General features: G+C 49.3%; 1 protein-coding gene across 1 annotated transcript in view; it reads right to left on the bottom strand.

The window, feature by feature from the left end:
* The window catches only part of LOC144024356 (transcriptional repressor scratch 2-like), a 32,048-nt gene extending 14,214 nt beyond the window's left edge, over positions 1-17,834 (bottom strand). The window contains exon 1 of the mRNA XM_077530594.1: positions 17,650-17,834. Coding sequence (XP_077386720.1) covers positions 17,650-17,800 — 151 coding nt within the window. The 5' untranslated portion in view covers positions 17,801-17,834. The remainder of the gene's footprint in view (positions 1-17,649) is intronic.
* Positions 17,835-20,044: the final 2,210 nt, after the last annotated feature.

Consider the following 20,044-nt stretch of genomic DNA (forward strand, 5'->3'; position numbering starts at 1 on the left):
AAAGTCTGCCACGCCAAGTCTGCCACGCCAAGTCTTCAAAGTCTGCCACGCCAAGTCTGCCACGCCAAGTCTGCCACGCCAAGTCTGCCACGCCAAGTCTTCAAAGTCTGCCACGCCAAGTCTGCCACGCCAAGTCTTCAAAGTCTGCCACGCCAAGTCTGCCACGCCAAGTCTTCAAAGTCTGCCACGCCAAGTCTGCCACGCCAAGTCTTCAAAGTCTGCCACGCCAAGTCTGCCACGCCAAGTCTTCAAAGTCTGCCACGCCAAGTCTGCCACGCCAAGTCTGCCACGCCAAGTCTGCCACGCCAAGTCTGCCACGCCAAGTCTGCCACGCCAAGTCTTCAAAGTCTGCCACGCCAAGTCTGCCACGCCAAGTCTTCAAAGTCTGCCACGCCAAGTCTGCCACGCCAAGTCTTCAAAGTCTGCCACGCCAAGTCTGCCACGCCAAGTCTTCAAAGTCTGCCACGCCAAGTCTGCCACGCCAAGTCTTCAAAGTCTGCCACGCCAAGTCTGCCACGCCAAGTCTTCAAAGTCTGCCACGCCAAGTCTGCCACGCCAAGTCTTCAAAGTCTGCCACGCCAAGTCTGCCACGCCAAGTCTTCAAAGTCTGCCACGCCAAGTCTGCCACGCCAAGTCTTCAAAGTCTGCCACGCCAAGTCTGCCACGCCAAGTCTTCAAAGTCTGCCACGCCAAGTCTGCCACGCCAAGTCTTCAAAGTCTGCCACGCCAAGTCTGCCACGCCAAGTCTTCAAAGTCTGCCACGCCAAGTCTGCCACGCCAAGTCTTCAAAGTCTACCACGCCAAGTCTGCCACGCCAAGTCTGCCACGCCAAGTCTGCCACGCCAAGTCTGCCACGCCAAGTCTGCCACGCCAAGTCTGCCACGCCAAGTCTTCAAAGTCTGCCACGCCAAGTCTGCCACGCCAAGTCTTCAAAGTCTGCCACGCCAAGTCTGCCACGCCAAGTCTTCAAAGTCTGCCACGCCAAGTCTGCCACGCCAAGTCTTCAAAGTCTGCCACGCCAAGTCTGCCACGCCAAGTCTTCAAAGTCTGCCACGCCAAGTCTGCCACGCCAAGTCTTCAAAGTCTGCCACGCCAAGTCTTCAAAGTCTGCCACGCCAAGTCTTCAAAGTCTGCCACGCCAAGTCTTCAAAGTCTGCCACGCCTTCAAAGTCTGCCACGCCAAGTCTTCAAAGTCTGCCACGCCTTCAAAGTCTGCCACGCCAAGTCTTCAAAGTCTGCCACGCCTTCAAAGTCTGCCACGCCAAGTCTTCAAAGTCTGCCACGCCAAGTCTGCCACGCCAAGTCTTCAAAGTCTGCCACGCCAAGTCTGCCACGCCAAGTCTTCAAAGTCTGCCACGCCAAGTCTGCCACGCCAAGTCTTCAAAGTCTGCCACGCCAAGTCTGCCACGCCAAGTCTTCAAAGTCTGCCACGCCAAGTCTTCAAAGTCTGCCACGCCTTCAAAGTCTGCCACGCCAAGTCTTCAAAGTCTGCCACGCCTTCAAAGTCTGCCACGCCAAGTCTTCAAAGTCTGCCACGCCAAGTCTGCCACGCCAAGTCTTCAAAGTCTGCCACGCCAAGTCTGCCACGCCAAGTCTTCAAAGTCTGCCACGCCAAGTCTGCCACGCCAAGTCTTCAAAGTCTGCCACGCCAAGTCTGCCACGCCAAGTCTTCAAAGTCTGCCACGCCAAGTCTGCCACGCCAAGTCTTCAAAGTCTGCCACGCCAAGTCTGCCACGCCAAGTCTTCAAAGTCTGCCACGCCAAGTCTTCAAAGTCTGCCACGCCAAGTCTGCCACGCCAAGTCTTCAAAGTCTGCCACGCCAAGTCTGCCACGCCAAGTCTTCAAAGTCTGCCACGCCAAGTCTGCCACGCCAAGTCTTCAAAGTCTGCCACGCCAAGTCTGCCACGCCAAGTCTTCAAAGTCTGCCACGCCAAGTCTGCCACGCCAAGTCTTCAAAGTCTGCCACGCCAAGTCTGCCACGCCAAGTCTTCAAAGTCTGCCACGCCAAGTCTTCAAAGTCTGCCACGCCAAGTCTTCAAAGTCTGCCACGCCAAGTCTTCAAAGTCTGCCACGCCAAGTCTGCCACGCCAAGTCTTCAAAGTCTGCCACGCCAAGTCTGCCACGCCAAGTCTTCAAAGTCTGCCACGCCAAGTCTGCCACGCCAAGTCTTCAAAGTCTGCCACGCCAAGTCTGCCACGCCAAGTCTACAAAGTCTGCCACGCCAAGTCTGCCACGCCAAGTCTGCCACGCCAAGTCTGCCACGCCAAGTCTTCAAAGTCTGCCACGCCAAGTCTGCCACGCCAAGTCTTCAAAGTCTGCCACGCCAAGTCTGCCACGCCAAGTCTTCAAAGTCTGCCACGCCAAGTCTGCCACGCCAAGTCTTCAAAGTCTGCCACGCCAAGTCTGCCACGCCAAGTCTTCAAAGTCTGCCACGCCAAGTCTGCCACGCCAAGTCTTCAAAGTCTGCCACGCCAAGTCTGCCACGCCAAGTCTTCAAAGTCTGCCACGCCAAGTCTGCCACGCCAAGTCTTCAAAGTCTGCCACGCCAAGTCTTCAAAGTCTGCCACGCCAAGTCTGCCACGCCAAGTCTGCCACGCCAAGTCTGCCACGCCAAGTCTGCCACGCCAAGTCTGCCACGCCAAGTCTTCCAAGTCTGCCACGCCAAGTCTGCCACGCCAAGTCTGCCACGCCAAGTCTTCAAAGTCTGCCACGCCAAGTCTGCCACGCCAAGTCTTCAAAGTCTGCCACGCCAAGTCTGCCACGCCAAGTCTTCAAAGTCTGCCACGCCAAGTCTGCCACGCCAAGTCTTCAAAGTCTGCCACGCCAAGTCTGCCACGCCAAGTCTTCAAAGTCTGCCACGCCAAGTCTTCAAAGTCTGCCACGCCAAGTCTTCAAAGTCTGCCACGCCAAGTCTTCAAAGTCTGCCACGCCAAGTCTGCCACGCCAAGTCTTCAAAGTCTGCCACGCCAAGTCTGCCACGCCAAGTCTTCAAAGTCTGCCACGCCAAGTCTGCCACGCCAAGTCTTCAAAGTCTGCCACGCCAAGTCTGCCACGCCAAGTCTTCAAAGTCTGCCACGCCAAGTCTGCCACGCCAAGTCTTCAAAGTCTGCCACGCCAAGTCTGCCACGCCAAGTCTTCAAAGTCTGCCACGCCAAGTCTGCCACGCCAAGTCTTCAAAGTCTGCCACGCCAAGTCTGCCACGCCAAGTCTTCAAAGTCTGCCACGCCAAGTCTGCCACGCCAAGTCTTCAAAGTCTGCCACGCCAAGTCTGCCACGCCAAGTCTTCAAAGTCTGCCACGCCAAGTCTGCCACGCCAAGTCTTCAAAGTCTGCCACGCCAAGTCTTCAAAGTCTGCCACGCCAAGTCTGCCACGCCAAGTCTTCAAAGTCTGCCACGCCAAGTCTGCCACGCCAAGTCTGCCACGCCAAGTCTGCCACGCCAAGTCTTCAAAGTCTGCCACGCCAAGTCTGCCACGCCAAGTCTGCAAAGTCTGCCACGCCAAGTCTGCAAAGTCTGCCACGCCAAGTCTGCCACGCCAAGTCTGCCACGCCAAGTCTGCCACGCCAAGTCTGCAAAGTCTGCCACGCCAAGTCTGCCACGCCAAGTCTGCCACGCCAAGTCTGCCACGCCAAGTCTGCCACGCCAAGTCTGCCACGCCAAGTCTGCCAAGTCTGCCAAGTCTGCCACGCCAAGTCTGCCACGCCAAGTCTTCAAAGTCTGCCACGCCAAGTCTGCCACGCCAAGTCTTCAAAGTCTGCCATGCCAAGTCTGCAAAGTCTGCCACGCCAAGTCTGCCACGCCAAGTCTGCCACGCCAAGTCTGCCACGCCAAGTCTGCCACGCCAAGTCTGCCACGCCAAGTCTGCCACGCCAAGTCTTCAAAGTCTGCCACGCCAAGTCTTCAAAGTCTGCCACGCCAAGTCTGCCACGCCAAGTCTGCCACGCCAAGTCTGCCACGCCAAGTCTGCCACGCCAAGTCTGCCAAGTCTGCCACGCCAAGTCTGCCACGCCAAGTCTGCCACGCCAAGTCTGCCACGCCAAGTCTGCCAAGTCTGCCACGCCAAGTCTGCCACGCCAAGTCTGCCACGCCAAGTCTGCCACGCCAAGTCTGCCACGCCAAGTCTGCCAAGTCTGCCACGCCAAGTCTGCCACGCCAAGTCTTCAAAGTCTGCCACGCCAAGTCTTCAAAGTCTGCCACGCCAAGTCTTCAAAGTCTGCCACGCCAAGTCTTCAAAGTCTGCCACGCCAAGTCTGCCACGCCAAGTCTTCAAAGTCTGCCACGCCAAGTCTGCCACGCCAAGTCTTCAAAGTCTGCCACGCCAAGTCTGCCACGCCAAGTCTTCAAAGTCTGCCACGCCAAGTCTGCCACGCCAAGTCTGCCACGCCAAGTCTTCAAAGTCTGCCACGCCAAGTCTGCCACGCCAAGTCTTCAAAGTCTGCCACGCCAAGTCTGCCACGCCAAGTCTGCCACGCCAAGTCTGCCACGCCAAGTCTGCAAAGTCTGCCACGCCAAGTCTGCCACGCCAAGTCTGCAAAGTCTGCCACGCCAAGTCTGCCACGCCAAGTCTGCCACGCCAAGTCTGCCACGCCAAGTCTTCAAAGTCTGCCACGCCAAGTCTGCCACGCCAAGTCTGCAAAGTCTGCCACGCCAAGTCTGCAAAGTCTGCCACGCCAAGTCTGCCACGCCAAGTCTGCCACGCCAAGTCTGCCAAGTCTGCCACGCCAAGTCTGCCAAGTCTGCCACGCCAAGTCTGCCAAGTCTGCCACGCCAAGTCTTCAAAGTCTGCCATGCCAAGTCTGCAAAGTCTGCCACGCCAAGTCTGCCACGCCAAGTCTGCCACGCCAAGTCTGCCACGCCAAGTCTTCAAAGTCTGCCACGCCAAGTCTGCCACGCCAAGTCTGCAAAGTCTGCCACGCCAAGTCTGCAAAGTCTGCCACGCCAAGTCTGCCACGCCAAGTCTGCCACGCCAAGTCTGCCACGCCAAGTCTGCCACGCCAAGTCTGCCACGCCAAGTCTGCCAAGTCTGCCACGCCAAGTCTGCCACGCCAAGTCTGCCACGCCAAGTCTGCCAAGTCTGCCACGCCAAGTCTGCCACGCCAAGTCTTCAAAGTCTGCCACGCCAAGTCTTCAAAGTCTGCCACGCCAAGTCTTCAAAGTCTGCCGCGCCAAGTCTGCCGCGCCAAGTCTTCAAAGACTGCCGCGCCAAGTCTGCCGCGCCAAGTCTTCAAAGACTGCCGCGCCAAGTCTGCCGCGCCAAGTCTTCAAAGTCTGCCGCGCCAAGTCTGCCGCGCCAAGTCTTCAAAGTCTGCCGCGCCAAGTCTGCCGCGCCAAGTCTTCAAAGTCTGCCGCGCCAAGTCTGCCGCGCCAAGTCTTCAAAGTCTGCCGCGCCAAGTCTGCCGCGCCAAGTCTTCAAAGTCTGCCGCGCCAAGTCTGCCGCGCCAAGTCTTCAAAGTCTGCCGCGCCAAGTCTGCCGCGCCAAGTCTTCAAAGTCTGCCGCGCCAAGTCTGCCGCGCCAAGTCTTCAAAGTCTGCCGCGCCAAGTCTGCCGCGCCAAGTCTTCAAAGTCTGCCGCGCCAAGTCTGCCGCGCCAAGTCTTCAAAGTCTGCCGCGCCAAGTCTGCCGCGCCAAGTCTTCAAAGTCTGCCGCGCCAAGTCTGCCGCGCCAAGTCTTCAAAGTCTGCCGCGCCAAGTCTGCCGCGCCAAGTCTTCAAAGTCTGCCGCGCCAAGTCTGCCGCGCCAAGTCTTCAAAGTCTGCCGCGCCAAGTCTGCCGCGCCAAGTCTTCAAAGTCTGCCGCGCCAAGTCTGCCGCGCCAAGTCTTCAAAGTCTGCCGCGCCAAGTCTGCCGCGCCAAGTCTTCAAAGTCTGCCGCGCCAAGTCTGCCGCGCCAAGTCTTCAAAGTCTGCCGCGCCAAGTCTGCCGCGCCAAGTCTTCAAAGTCTGCCGCGCCAAGTCTGCCGCGCCAAGTCTTCAAAGTCTGCCGCGCCAAGTCTGCCGCGCCAAGTCTTCAAAGTCTGCCGCGCCAAGTCTGCCGCGCCAAGTCTTCAAAGTCTGCCGCGCCAAATCTGCCGCGCCAAGTCTTCCAAGTCTGCCGCGCCAAATCTGCCGCGCCAAGTCTTCCAAGTCTGCCGCGCCAAGTCTGCCGCGCCAAGTCTTCCAAGTCTGCCGCGCCAAGTCTGCCGCGCCAAGTCTTCCAAGTCTGCCGCGCCAAGTCTGCCGCGCCAAGTCTTCAAAGTCTGCCGCGCCAAGTCTGCCGCGCCAAGTCTTCAAAGTCTGCCGCGCCAAGTCTGCCGCGCCAAGTCTTCAAAGTCTGCCGCGCCAAGTCTGCCGCGCCAAGTCTTCAAAGTCTGCCGCGCCAAGTCTGCCGCGCCAAGTCTTCCAAGTCTGCCGCGCCAAGTCTGCCGCGCCAAGTCTTCCAAGTCTGCCGCGCCAAGTCTGCCGCGCCAAGTCTTCCAAGTCTGCCGCGCCAAGTCTGCCGCGCCAAGTCTTCAAAGTCTGCCGCGCCAAGTCTGCCGCGCCAAGTCTTCAAAGTCTGCCGCGCCAAGTCTGCCGCGCCAAGTCTTCCAAGTCTGCCGCGCCAAGTCTGCCGCGCCAAGTCTTCCAAGTCTGCCGCGCCAAGTCTGCCGCGCCAAGTCTTCCAAGTCTGCCGCGCCAAGTCTGCCGCGCCAAGTCTTCCAAGTCTGCCGCGCCAAGTCTTCCAAGTCTGCCGCGCCAAGTCTTCCAAGTCTGCCGCGCCAAGTCTTCCAAGTCTGCCGCGCCAAGTCTTCCAAGTCTGCCGCGCCAAGTCTTCCAAGTCTGCCGCGCCAAGTCTTCCAAGTCTGCCGCGCCAAGTCTTCCAAGTTGCCGCGCCAAGTCTGCCGCGCCAAGTCTTCCAAGTCTGCCGCGCCAAGTCTGCCGCGCCAAGTCTGCCGCGCCAAGTCTTCCAAGTCTGCCGCGCCAAGTCTGACGCGCCAAGTCTGACGCGCCAAGTCTGCCGCGCCAAGTCTGCCGCGCCAAGTCTTCCAAGTCTGCCGCGCCAAGTCTTCCAAGTCTGCCGCGCCAAGTCTGCCGCGCCAAGTCTTCCAAGTCTGCCGCGCCAAGTCTTCCAAGTCTGCCGCGCCAAGTCTGCCGCGCCAAGTCTTCCAAGTCTGCCGCGCCAAGTCTGCCGCGCCAAGTCTTCCAAGTCTGCCGCGCCAAGTCTGCCGCGCCAAGTCTTCCAAGTCTGCCGCGCCAAGTCTGCCGCGCCAAGTCTTCCAAGTCTGCCGCGCCAAGTCTGCCGCGCCAAGTCTTCCAAGTCTGCCGCGCCAAGTCTGTCGCGCCAAGTCTGCCGCGCCAAGTCTGCCGCGCCAAGTCTGCCGCGCCAAGTCTGCCGCGCCAAGTCTTCCAAGTCTGCCGCGCCAAGTCTGCCGCGCCAAGTCTGCCGCGCCAAGTCTTCCAAGTCTGCCGCGCCAAGTCTGCCGCGCCAAGTCTTCCAAGTCTGCCGCGCCAAGTCTGCCGCGCCAAGTCTTCCAAGTCTGCCGCGCCAAGTCTGCCGCGCCAAGTCTTCCAAGTCTGCCGCGCCAAGTCTTCCAAGTCTGCCGCGCCAAGTCTGCCGCGCCAAGTCTTCCAAGTCTGCCGCGCCAAGTCTGCCGCGCCAAGTCTCGCAAGTCTGCCGCGCCAAGTCTGCCGCGCCAAGTCTTCCAAGTCTGCCGCGCCAAGTCTTCCAAGTCTGCCGCGCCAAGTCTTCCAAGTCTGCCGCGCCAAGTCTTCCAAGTCTGCCGCGCCAAGTCTTCAAAGTCTGCCGCGCCAAGTCTTCAAAGTCTGCCGCGCCAAGTCTTCAAAGTCTGCCGCGCCAAGTCTTCAAAGTCTGCCGCGCCAAGTCTTCAAAGTCTGCCGCGCCAAGTCTTCAAAGTCTGCCGCGCCAAGTCTTCAAAGTCTGCCGCGCCAAGTCTGCCGCGCCAAGTCTTCAAAGTCTGCCGCGCCAAGTCTGCCGCGCCAAGTCTTCAAAGTCTGCCGCGCCAAGTCTTCCGCGCCACGTGTGGCCAAAAGTATGCCCCCTGTAAATGTGCTAAAATCATTAAAAAAAAAAAAAAAAAAAAAAGGACATTCAAAGGTTCGTAGCTCACTTCCTGCCCATTTTAGCATATGGGTTCAAGAGACTTTTTTTTTTTTTTTTTTTGTAGGTCTTGGGCTCCCTCATACACCTAAAAATTTCCCAAGATGTTGCTTAAACGTACAACCAGGGCTGCTTCGTTAAAAATTTCTAGGGGGTGCTATTGAGTCGTTTTTGGAAAAATAGCACAATCCATATTGCTCATTTTTTCAGGCCAGTGTGTGCCAAGTTTCATGTGTTTGTGCAAGTTTAGGCTCTCAAAATTATCACAGTTTTCTTGGCAAACAGCGCTTAGCCATGCCCACAGCGATTCGCGAAAACTCACCAACTTCGTGTTGTGACATATTTGCTCAGAAGAGGGTTTCAGCCTTCATGATGAGGTCGGTCCAGTTAATGAGGTTGGAGAAAAACTTTGAAGAAAATTTGTAAGAAAAAAAGTGCCCGTAGGTGGCGCAATCAGTAAGATGAAATATAAGTTTGTAGATGTGCTAAAGGCTGGACTCTCATCAATTGTGTGAAAGTTTGAGAAGATAGGATCATCTGGGTCAAGTTAAAGCAGCTTTTATTGTCCCGAAAAATCATCAGATTTTGCGACACCATTGTAGAAGTCACACAAAGATGCAGCATCTGCTGTCTGGGAGAAATTTAGCGGATGTCAACATCGCCACCAAATAACGTCCAACAAACAACATATGAAGTACAATTTCTTTTCGGAAATATTTAACAGTCTCTTGAAAACTAAAATAGTAGAAGCTGACATTCAAGTTCCGGTCCCACTTCGCCCTTTGGCGAAAATTTACAATATTCGGTGTGGGGCAAGATCAACATCTTAAGGCTTTTCTGACCAATTTTCAACTGGATCCCTTCAACGAGCTTGGCACAGTAGCTAAAAATGTAAAGTATGACATACATATAGCGCCACCTAGTGGTTACAATAAATAACTGAATTTTATTGTATAGATGTTTTCAGGCCGTGACTATTAAGTTCCATGAGAAGTTTGAGATTTTTTTGGAGCTTGAACATGCTAGTTATTAAGCATTTGCTCTTTCTGCACAAATGAAATTTGAAAGGCAATATTTGATGCCTCATCACATAGTTTTCATCCGATTGACTTCAAACTTGTCATGTATCATCTCAAGACCTGAAACAACCACTGGGCAAAAAGTATTTCGAAAAGTCAAGATTGTTTTGCAAAGGGGGAAAAAAACATGACCACAGTGAATGTGCCAAAATTGGACATTAAAAAATTCATAGCTCACTGACTGGGACCATGTAGCTAAAATGTCCAATTGACTTTTTTTGCGTCCCGGTGCTACACGTGCCTGCCAATTTCCGTAGCTCTAGGTCAAATGTGCTGGGATTGTTTTTTATTTTTCTATGCTAGGGGGCGCTATAGAGTTACATTATGACCACATCAGAATATCTCATTTTTCGCCGGGCCTAAATGTGCAAAGTTTGTGTTTTCGTAAATATTTAGGTCCTCAAAAATGTGATTGTTCGCAGAGAATAATTATAATAAGAATTGTAATTATAATTATAATAATTAACAATAAGCCGATCGAAAAACAATAGGGACCTCGCAGCGGTAGCTGCTCGGGCCCTAACTCGAGCTGCGAGCAGCTATAAAGGGCTCTCGCAGCCCGGGCTACGTTGGGGTACTTGCACATTGGGGTACTGGCACATTGGAAGCAGAATTTCTTTGAAAATGCATAATAAAAAGGCATAATAAAAATCCACATGTAAAGGTTTTTTTTTTGTTTTTGTTTTTTTTTGCAAGGTGTGAGGAGTGCGTCAAGCTCAGTGGGTTTAGGTGAATGTTAAAATAAACTTTAAAAAAATGCTGATTTTTGCAGATCTTGTTTTACTTTATATTCATAAATGACTTAGTTATCACACTTACAATGAGTTTACAAATTTTGTACAAAATACAGTATGTGGGGTATTTTTTTTTTTTTTTTTATACCTCAAGGGCTAGGTGGCGCTGTATTTATAACTGAATGTTGTCAAAGAGAGAACTTCAGGCCTTGGCTATAAATATACATGTCAAGTTTGGGATTTTTTGGAGCATGTACCGCGGAGTTATTTAGCATATCCATTTCTTTTTTTCTTCTTTTTTTTGTGTGTGTGCGTGCGTTTGCGTGTGTGCGTTTGCGTGCGTTTGCGTGCGTGCGCGTGCGTGCAAATACGTATAAATTTATACTCATTCATTCACCTAAAACCTTATAAATATCCCATTACCCTTCGCCTTAACCAGGTACTTCAGAATCTTGCCAGAGTCGTGAGATTTAAATGGTCAGGAGACCAGAAAAGGTCAGAAAAAAAAAAGAAATCAAGAGAAAAGAAAGGTAAATCAAAGTGAAATCCAGCACCGACCAAACACTTCCTGCCTTCCCCATGATTACAAAATCAAAGTCTTACGCCAACCCCGGAAGCCTCTAAATTCCAGCAAATTTAGCGAGATCTCAAGACACCAGAGGAAAAACTAAAGAGAGGAAGGAGGGAAGGATCGATAAGGCAGAGTGAGATCCATAGAAGCCAGTACATCCAATCCATCAAAGTGAAATCCAGCACCAACAAAACCCCTCCTGCGTGGTTACAAAACCAGAGTCTTATGCCAACCCCAGAAGCCTCAAACTTCCAATAAATTGAGATCTCAAGTGACCAGAGGAAAAACTAAAAAGAGGAAGGAGGGAAGGATAGATAAAGCAAAGTGAGATCCACAGACACCAGCACCCACTGATTCAAGGGGCTGTGGGAGGGAGAGGCTACTTCTGTTGAGTTTCAGTCGATGCTGGTGCAACGGATCTGGCATAAGGACCACCACCAAAGAAAGAAAGCCGTCAACCGCGGTCCAGCAAAGCGAGCACCCCCCCCCCCGAAATCCCCAGGCCGCGGCAGCACCAAGGCCACCCCCAAGCCACCCGAGCGGACACCGGTCGGCGAGCCGACCCAGACGCGCGGAACACCCCCGCCCCAGCCCCGGCCCACACCCCCGAGCCCAAGGCCGCAGAACGAGGCCCAGCGGGCCCCCACAGCGCCCCACCGGTCCCCAGCCCCCATCCCCCCACGACCCCCCCGCACCCCACCCAAACCCGCCACCCACCACGACCCAGGCCCCACCACCCCCGGCCCCCAAACCCCCGAACACACCCCGACCCCCAACACCCAACCCCACACCCACCCATACCTCCACCCCCCCAAACAAGACGCCCCCCCCCACCCAGTGTATATACAAGTGTGTGCGTGTGGTGCATTAAAATTGGGAGCAGGTGAGTCGGAGCAGAGGGAAAAAATTTCCCCTACACCGACACACCCGCATCCCCCCCCCCCCAAAAAAAGGGACACAGATGGGGGGGACCACAGCGCTGCCAGGCACTGCAGTCCATCCCCTCTGATGGCTCCCCACCCCAACTCACCCCTCCCCTTGGACATGAAGTGCATTAAAATTGGAGGGGAGTTGAAGGGTGAAGACGGTGTTTCCACCCTCCCCCACCCCACCAAGAAGCATATCCATTTCATTGCGAAACACAAAATTTGATGCCCCGCCCTCATCATATAGTATTTTGAAAAGTCAAGATTTTTTCCCCTTGTCGTTGGCTCAGGTCTTGACATGGTCCAGGTCAAGTCTGAAGTCAATCGGCTGAAACGTGTAGGAGAAGTGGGCAAAAGTATGCCCCCTGTAAATGTGCTAAAATTGTAAAAAAAAAAAAAATTTAAAAATGTGACATTCAACAGGTGAGCAAGGGAGCCGCTCGGGGGCTGACGTAGTTGCGCGGCTCGTCCCTTGATTGGTCGGCGACTCGGCGAGATGTTTCTCCGGCGAGGTTGGTTCTGCCGGACAGCTGTCCGACTCCAGGTGTTGGAGCTCGTTTCGCGGCGTACCTGCATACGGGGACGGCCAGCCGTTGGAGGTGGGCTTGCACCGCGGCGGGGCGCCACCGAATAGCAGGTGAGATGCAGTGCGGCTTGGGTGCACAACCTTGAGTCCGGCGGTACGTTGCAAGTGTACCCCAGGGGCCGCGGAGCTCGCTGCTGGCGGGCAATCACCGATGGTGAAGAAAAAAAAAAAGGGAAAACGAGGAAAAAAAAGGGAGTAAAAGTCTCTTTGCGGTCAGCATTGCAGTTTGCACCTGCTTTGTCGTGGCGTGGAGCGAGTGTCTGCTCTCGTGGCAATGGTTGCTGCCAGGAACAAAAGGGGCCACGTGTTTGACAAGTTTCTTGGAACAAAGAGTCAGTGGGAGCAGGTGAGGATGGCGAGAGAGAAGAGGGGCAGCGTGGAAGCTCGGGAAGAGAGAGATCGGGAAGGGGGGGGGTCCCCTCGTCTTTTTAAAGTCTATGGGCGGGGCTTCAGAAGGCAAACCCTTCCGTTCGCTCACGCAGACTTTGACCAAATTTAATGCCAAATTATTAAAGGGATTAATAATTTGATTTGCCAGTCTAAAAAGCAGTTTTCCCACACAACCCGTTTAACACACATCGTAATTAATGCATCATAAACTAACTTGTGAGGCGATTCCTACTTGTCTAATCTGACTGAACTGAAAGATATTGATTACCTTTCATTCCTTATGGAGTACAAACGAAATAGGACGTTCATACACACAAAGACATAACATGAATCATTCGTAGTTCAGTTATCTATCAAGAATTATCATGGTATAAATGTGTAAAATGAGGTTACTTGTAAACTGTCACTAAGGATAGTTCCAAGTTTCACCACTTGGCGGCGCTGTTGCTCCATCTAGACGTTCCAGGAGTGCCCCCTGGAGGGGCGCGACGCCAGAATATCCTTTGATCAAAGGAATGTTTATGACCTCTTATCAACCACAGTCGTTTGTATATTCCAAGTCGAAGGTGTTTTTATTCAAGCCCGACTTCCCGGGGCCCGAGAACTCTTTCGGCAGACGCATAAATTCCTATGTCACCTGGTCAGCGGCTTCAAAAGAGCTTTGTTGGTGGTTGAGTGACCACCTACAGAGCTAACCAAGCTTAGATCCTGTCTGGGCTGTGGAAGGTTTATGCAACTGCAGAGAGTTTATTTTAGAAGAAGCAAACCAAAAAAAATTAGAGGGTGGACTGGGCCATAGGCCGTAGTTGTTACATACACCTAAAAATTTCCGAAGATGTTGCTTAAACGTACAACCGGGGCTGCTTCGTTAAAAATTTCTAGGGGGAGCTATTGAGTCATTTTTGGAAAAATAGCACAGTACACGATAAAATATTACTCATTTTGCCAGGCCAGATGTGTGTGCCAAGTTTCATGTGTTTCTGTACATGTTTAGACCCTCAAAATTGGCGATGTTTTCTTGGCGAACAACTCTTAGCCACGCCCACAGCGATTCGCGAAAACTCACAAACTTTGTGTTGTGACATCATGAAGGCTGAAACCCTCTTCTGAGCAAATATGAGGTAGGTCTAGTTAACGTGGTTAGAGAAAAACAAAGAAAAATCGTAAGAAAAAAAGTGCCCGTAGGTGGCGCAATCAGTAAGATGAAATATAAGTTCGAAGATTTGTTAAGGGCTTGACTCTCATCAATTGTGTGAAATTTTGAGAAGATAGGATCATCTGGGTCAAGTTAAAGCAGCTTTTATTGTCCCGAAAAATCTTCAGACTTTGCGGCACCGTAACGGCCACGCCCTTTGGCGAAAATTTACAATATTCGGTGTGGGGCATGATCAACATCTTAAGGCTTTTCTGACCAATTTTCAACTGGATCCCTTAAACGAGCTTAGCACAGTAGCTAAAAACGTAAAGTATGACATTTGTTACCACTAGGTGGTGCTATATGTATAACTGAATTTTATTGTATAGATGTTTTCAGGCCGTGACTATTACGTTGCTTGAGAAGTTTGAGATTTTTTGGAGCTTGAACATGGGAGTTCTTAAGCATTTGCTCTTTCTGGACAAATAAATATAAAAGGCAATATTTGATGCCCCGCCCCCGTCATATAGTATTCCGAAACGTCAAGATTTTTTGTTGTCTCAGTTTTCATTGACTTCAAGTCAATGCATGTATCATCTCAAGACCTGTTTGCAAAGGGGGGAAAAGCATGACCACAGTGAATGTGCCAAAATGGGCCAAAATTGGACATTCAAAAATTCATAGCTCACTTCCTGTACATTTTAGCTACCTGGTCCCAACAGACCTTTTTTATTTTATTATTTTTTTTTTATTTTTTTTTTTTTTGTGCATCTCGGGGTGCTATACGTGCCTGCCAATTTTCGGAGCTCTCGGTAAAACGGGCCGGGATTGGTTTTTATTTTTCTACGCTAGGGGGGCGCTATAGAGTCGCGTTATGACAACTACATAATATCAAATTTTTCGCCGGGCCCGAAGAGATTGCAAAGTTTGAGTTTTCAGAAATGTTTAGTTCCTCAAAAATACGATCGTTTTTACAAAGAAGAAGAAGAATTCTTACAAAAACAAGAGGGACCTCGCAGCAGTCGCTGCTCGGGCCTTACGAAAGAATCAGAATAACGTGAAAGAATGCACCAACTCTTTTGATACAAACATTCATCAATATGAAACTAAAACAAAGCGATTGGTGAGAGTCAGCTTCAACAGGCTTTGAGTATGAAATATTAACGATTCCTTAAGCGCAGTTATCCCAATCAATACAACTTGTGACTTCAACAAGTGGCCTTTCAGAACATTTTTTTTTTTTAAGAGCATCATGTATGAATAAAATAGGGATGTCACGATAAGGGCAATATCGTAATATCAAAACTGCCACAATATCGTCGTCATGTTCACAATATTTAAAAGAAACACATCTGTTTAAACCAGGGGTGTCAAACTCATATTTTCCTCCATGCGGCCCCTGAGCTAATATATTACTAAGTGGGCCGAATCGGTAAAATAATGGTATATAACTTAGAAATCTGCGTATAATTGATGGCAATTGTTTTTGAGATTTTTGGGCCAGCCCTAAATTACGGAGCTCAACTGTAATCTATTGTTTAAAATAATAACACAAATGCAAATGAAAGGCGGCAACTCTTTGCCTGTATGAGTTCCGGACGTGTTAAATCTACCTGTTTTGCATCTATATAGTTCCCAGAATGCATTGTGTGGCACAGTTACTGAAGTTATAAGGACGTTAATCCCTGTCATATGTATTTGTGTTACCAGTAATTGAATTTGTGTCGTATTTAACACGTTTATGTTGGTCGATGATGACAAAAAAAGCCAACACTTTTTTTTTTTTTTTTTTTTTTTTTAACAAACCATAACTTTAAGTTGTGTGTAAAATAATGACTTCCACGGCGATTCCGTGTCCAAGTTACACTACTCATCTGGGGACTGCTTGTGAAATTACAAATTTATATATTTTATTGTGGCTGGCTGATTAATTGGTCCGACATTACAATTTTTTTTTTTTACTTTACAAAGTCATCTTGCGGGCCGGATTAAACCCCTTTGTGGGCCGGATCAGGCCCACGGGCCGTATGTTTGACACCAGTGGTTTAAACAGTCAGGTTGATTTCCATTTGCGCAGTTCTAGTACCCTCTAGTGGCTAGTTTATTAGAAAGCCAAAACATCCCTAATGAAAATGACATTGCACTATGTTCAAAATCTATGCTAATTATCAGATGAAGGGGAACCTAATTTGCTTGTGAAGCGATCAATGTGTGCTTGGGTTACCAAGTGCCTCAATATTGTTATTAGAGATTGTAGGTGGTTTATATGCATTGCTATTATGTACAAAAGCACAATATTGTGTTTTTTTTTGTGTTTTTTTAGTATGAGCTCTCTTTTACAATATTGTGATCTCTTTTAAATATCGCCAGCGCCCCCACAATATCGTGATTATTCTCGTATCGTGACCTTCATACTGTGATAACATCATATCGTGATGGTTGGATATCGTTACATCCCTAGAATATAAGTCAAACAAAACGTGCTGACTTTGGCAAAAGATCCAGTGTGCAATCATTTGACTCCCGATCGATCCACTTGTCGCCGCCTCGCAGCATCTCCAACGTGAACAGTTAAAGCACAGCGCCTCAGTCTTAGCAGTGAGATCCTCCCGCTAAATCGTTTTAACCAGATCATTATGAACCCCCTAAAAACGTCACAGATTTACGAGTATGGTAATGGGGAAACTAAGTGACAGGTGGTGAGCTGCATTTTGGCAAAGGAGGGTCTTTATTTCTGAGCGTGTAAGGGGGAATGAAGTCGGGGGAGGGGGGGTCTGATCTTGACAGCAGTCCTTGGTTTTATTGAGCCCCTACCACCTCCAACATCGCACACAGCATAACAAAGGCAAGCAGACAGCTGGCACCCTGAATCAGGGGGAAAAAAATTATTTAACTTGAATGGGTTGGTGATGAGAGGGTGGAAAATCTGTTCGTGCATTTCTTTGGATGCTCCCCGTAGCCAAATATAGCCAAAGACAAGCTGTTATTATCACAAATACTACAGATTCAAATCTACGGCTTTCCAATGTAGTGCTCATGTTGTCCTTGATTGGATTACCTGCAGCACTTTTTATTTTCTAGCCAATAGCCATCCTCTAAAAACCCTGCTCCATCACCTCTTACTGCTCCACATATGAATTGTGTTGCTGCAATCCTACTCCCTGTGGCTATCTAACAGATGGAGCAATGAGGTGGGGAGGAGGGAAGTGGGGGGGACAATAAAAGGTGACACTCAAGGGCACCTGCACCATCTAAGGACAACACAGTCCCATGTGGCTCTCTGTTGTATTTTTATTTTTTATTTTTTGCTCTTTTGATTTGGAACTCTCAATCCCATCATTTAAGTCCAGAATTCAGCTAAAGCCAAAGACAGATGTTCAATATAGTTTGGCTATTACCCTGATTGAGTCTGTGTGACCTAAATACTATTTAGTTGGGGAGTAAAAAAAAAAAAAAAAAAAAAAAAATCGATTCGGCAATATATCGCGACATTACATCGTGCAATTCTCGAATCGATTCAATAGGGGGCTGAATCGATTTTTAAACGTCCATTTTTTATGGAAATATATTCAACAAAACGTCTTGGTTAGGGTTCACACCTTAATCATGGGAAAATGTTAAATTAATGGAACATTAAACCTTAATATTTAATCTATTTCAAAGCTGTTCAAATATGAAACAGATTACAACCTGCTTGTTAAATACAGTGGCTCACAGTGTACATAGATAAATTTAGAAAATACTAACCAGTAAATTTGTACGAGACTTCAGTCACAACTGAGTAAAAAAATAAATAAATAAAAAATTGCAACAAATAATACATTTTCATACAAATCTTACAATCGACTTATAAATTTGTATCGGGATTAATCGGTATCGAATTGTGACCTATGAATCACGATACAAATCGAATCGTCAGATACTAGACAATTCACACCCCTACTATTTCGTGTCCTGAATTACAAAACAACTGTAGGGTTTTACAGATGGGCCAAAGCTACCTGGCGAGGAGGTGAGGTCATTTCACAGAGTGCTTTAGTAGTAAAAGCAAGTCATTTCTTTCATTGTTTACTACTGTTTGTTGTCATTTTACAGCGGAAAAACACTTCTGAGTCCCAAATGAAGAAATGCTACTACACCAGAAATGGAAATCAACTCACCATTTTCACTCAAACAGACAGCCAAGTTCGTAGCTGATTCTGCGATGGCATGTGTCACGGAATCATCCCAGTGCTGCTGACTCTGGTGATAGTAGTTTAAAGGCAGGGAATCGTGAACCTTGAGCTGCTTCACCAAAAATGAGCGTGGCATTTTGATTTTTTTTTTTTTTTTTTTAAGAAAATACCGGTAAAAATGTACTAATATTGCAGGTGGCTCAATTTCCAAGTACAAACAAAAAAGGCTTAAAATGTCTGACAAGCTCAACTTTATCGGAAGGGAGGAGAAGAGGAAATGTGTTGTTTAAAAAAACAAAACAAAAAAAAACAGCAGAAAAGGAGGAAGCACAGACAGGATGGAGAGGAAGATGGAAAGTGGTGAGGAGACAGAGGAGAGAGAGAGAGAGAGAGAGCACTAGGGGGTGGAGGAGGCTGTGGGGGATAGAAGCTCAACAAGCTGAGCTCAGCATTACTGCCCCCTTTTAAATGTGGGGTACGAGACCCAAAGATCAGGTGGCGATTCCGTGAAGGAGGCTGCTTAGCAATAATCCATCAAATATCCCAAGGGACGTACATCAAATTACCACCGTCTGTGCTTTCCTCCTCCTATACACACACGCACGCACGCCCACGCAACCAAACCACCACCACCGCCTCTTCCTAGCATGTCCTCCTCCCCCCCCATTCTCCTCTAAGTGGAGACAATAGTGGTGCAGGAGCATGTGGGTGACACTACACAAAACATCACGTCTGCCATTGTCTCTCAATGAAGTAGCTACCACAGTTGATACCACACCCAAGCATCTTTGAGAATACAACAGATAAGTGTGGTAATGATGAATTATCAAACTGCAAATCACATCATCAAAAATTTCTCTTTTTGTTGCATTCATCTGCAGTGTTTATTTTTTTCAGTTCCATACAGATACAGTAAAAAAAAAAAAAAAGAAAGAAAGCTTCCATAGTCATACTGGCTACATGTTTTTATTTTAGAATTAATTTCTCAGTTGTCAGATATGCAAAATTTTGTATGGCATATAAACTAGAAAAAAATATGTACTGATAAATTGGCATGCAAATTGGGGGACTGAGGGGGCATTGGCCCCAGACATACACCTGAGGTCGGGGTGCATCAATTCTCCACATTGAAGAAAATTTTTTAATGGACTGCCAAATTACTTTGTTGGTAAATTTCATTTAATTCATTCATTTCATACATTTATTGTTACGATATGGTTGTGGTGGGACCCAAAGGCGGAGAAATATGTCAAGGAGACAAACAGGAATGAGAAGGACTTTATTAACTAAACTGAAATTGGACTGGCATGACGTGAGGTGGAGCAGACATGACATGGAGTGAAGACTTGGAAGGGCGTGATGGCTTGGCATGGCGTGGCGTGAAGATGGGGCATGGCGTGAGGACTTGAGTAGATGTAGAGAAAACTTAACTAGACGTAGACAACTTGACTACCAGTAACAAAACCACTCAGCTTAGCTCACAAGGTGTATAATACAACATATACAGTACTCCCACACCCGCGTGAAAGAAACACCACTCCCTAAAACCAACACTAGCGACACTAACAGGACAGACCTTGGAGACACAGCAGGCAGGGGGAACCAATCAGCAACACACACCGGGAAGGGAAGACACACGTAGGTGGACAAGAAGGTTAACGATTACGAGATTGGGGAAAAACACACAAGAACACCAGACAACCAACACTCAACAAAATTAAACAACAATAATACAATACAGTTTGGTTTGGGTTGGGATTTGTTTTTTTCTTTAATAAATGTCATTCTACATAAAAAAAAATATCTGAAACATAAAATAAGACTTGTCTCCTTTGTGCTCCATGTTATATCACTGGCGTCGGGCCAAAAGTTTGTACCTCCAAAATGGTCACTTTTCAGGAGACCCCAAAAACAGCACAGGCCAAAGGCTAATCGCTGCCGCTAGTTAGCTGAGCAGGCCTCGCGGCGGCTAGCTTAACTGCTGCTTCAAGCCGTTAGCACATACAGCTAGCAACAAACTGTCTTTGACACTCAACCATGGAGTTAGCTAACTCACTATTGAATTACGTGACGAATTACATGCTAAGCATACAGCTCCTTCAAATTGATTCCCGTGTTGAGCGTCCTGATTGTCCTGATTTAGGCAGGGCAGTCCTAATCTTCAGTGATGTGTACTGCCTCCTGCGCAACCCTAACAGGATGCTTGTTTGTCCTCCTTTTTAAAGAAAATGAGCCGCGGTTGAGTTTCTGTAACCCAACATCAGCCCCACCGCAGGTTTGTCACAACTGGTCTGTGACTGGCCAAGAGTAGCTTCAGTTAAAAATCTTGTATATCATTGGTTCAATAAATGTAAACAAAGCTCCACATGCGGCTATCTAG

Source organism: Festucalex cinctus, chromosome 8 (genome assembly GCF_051991245.1).
Source record: "Festucalex cinctus isolate MCC-2025b chromosome 8, RoL_Fcin_1.0, whole genome shotgun sequence".
NCBI classification, from domain to species: Eukaryota; Metazoa; Chordata; class Actinopteri; order Syngnathiformes; family Syngnathidae; genus Festucalex; species Festucalex cinctus.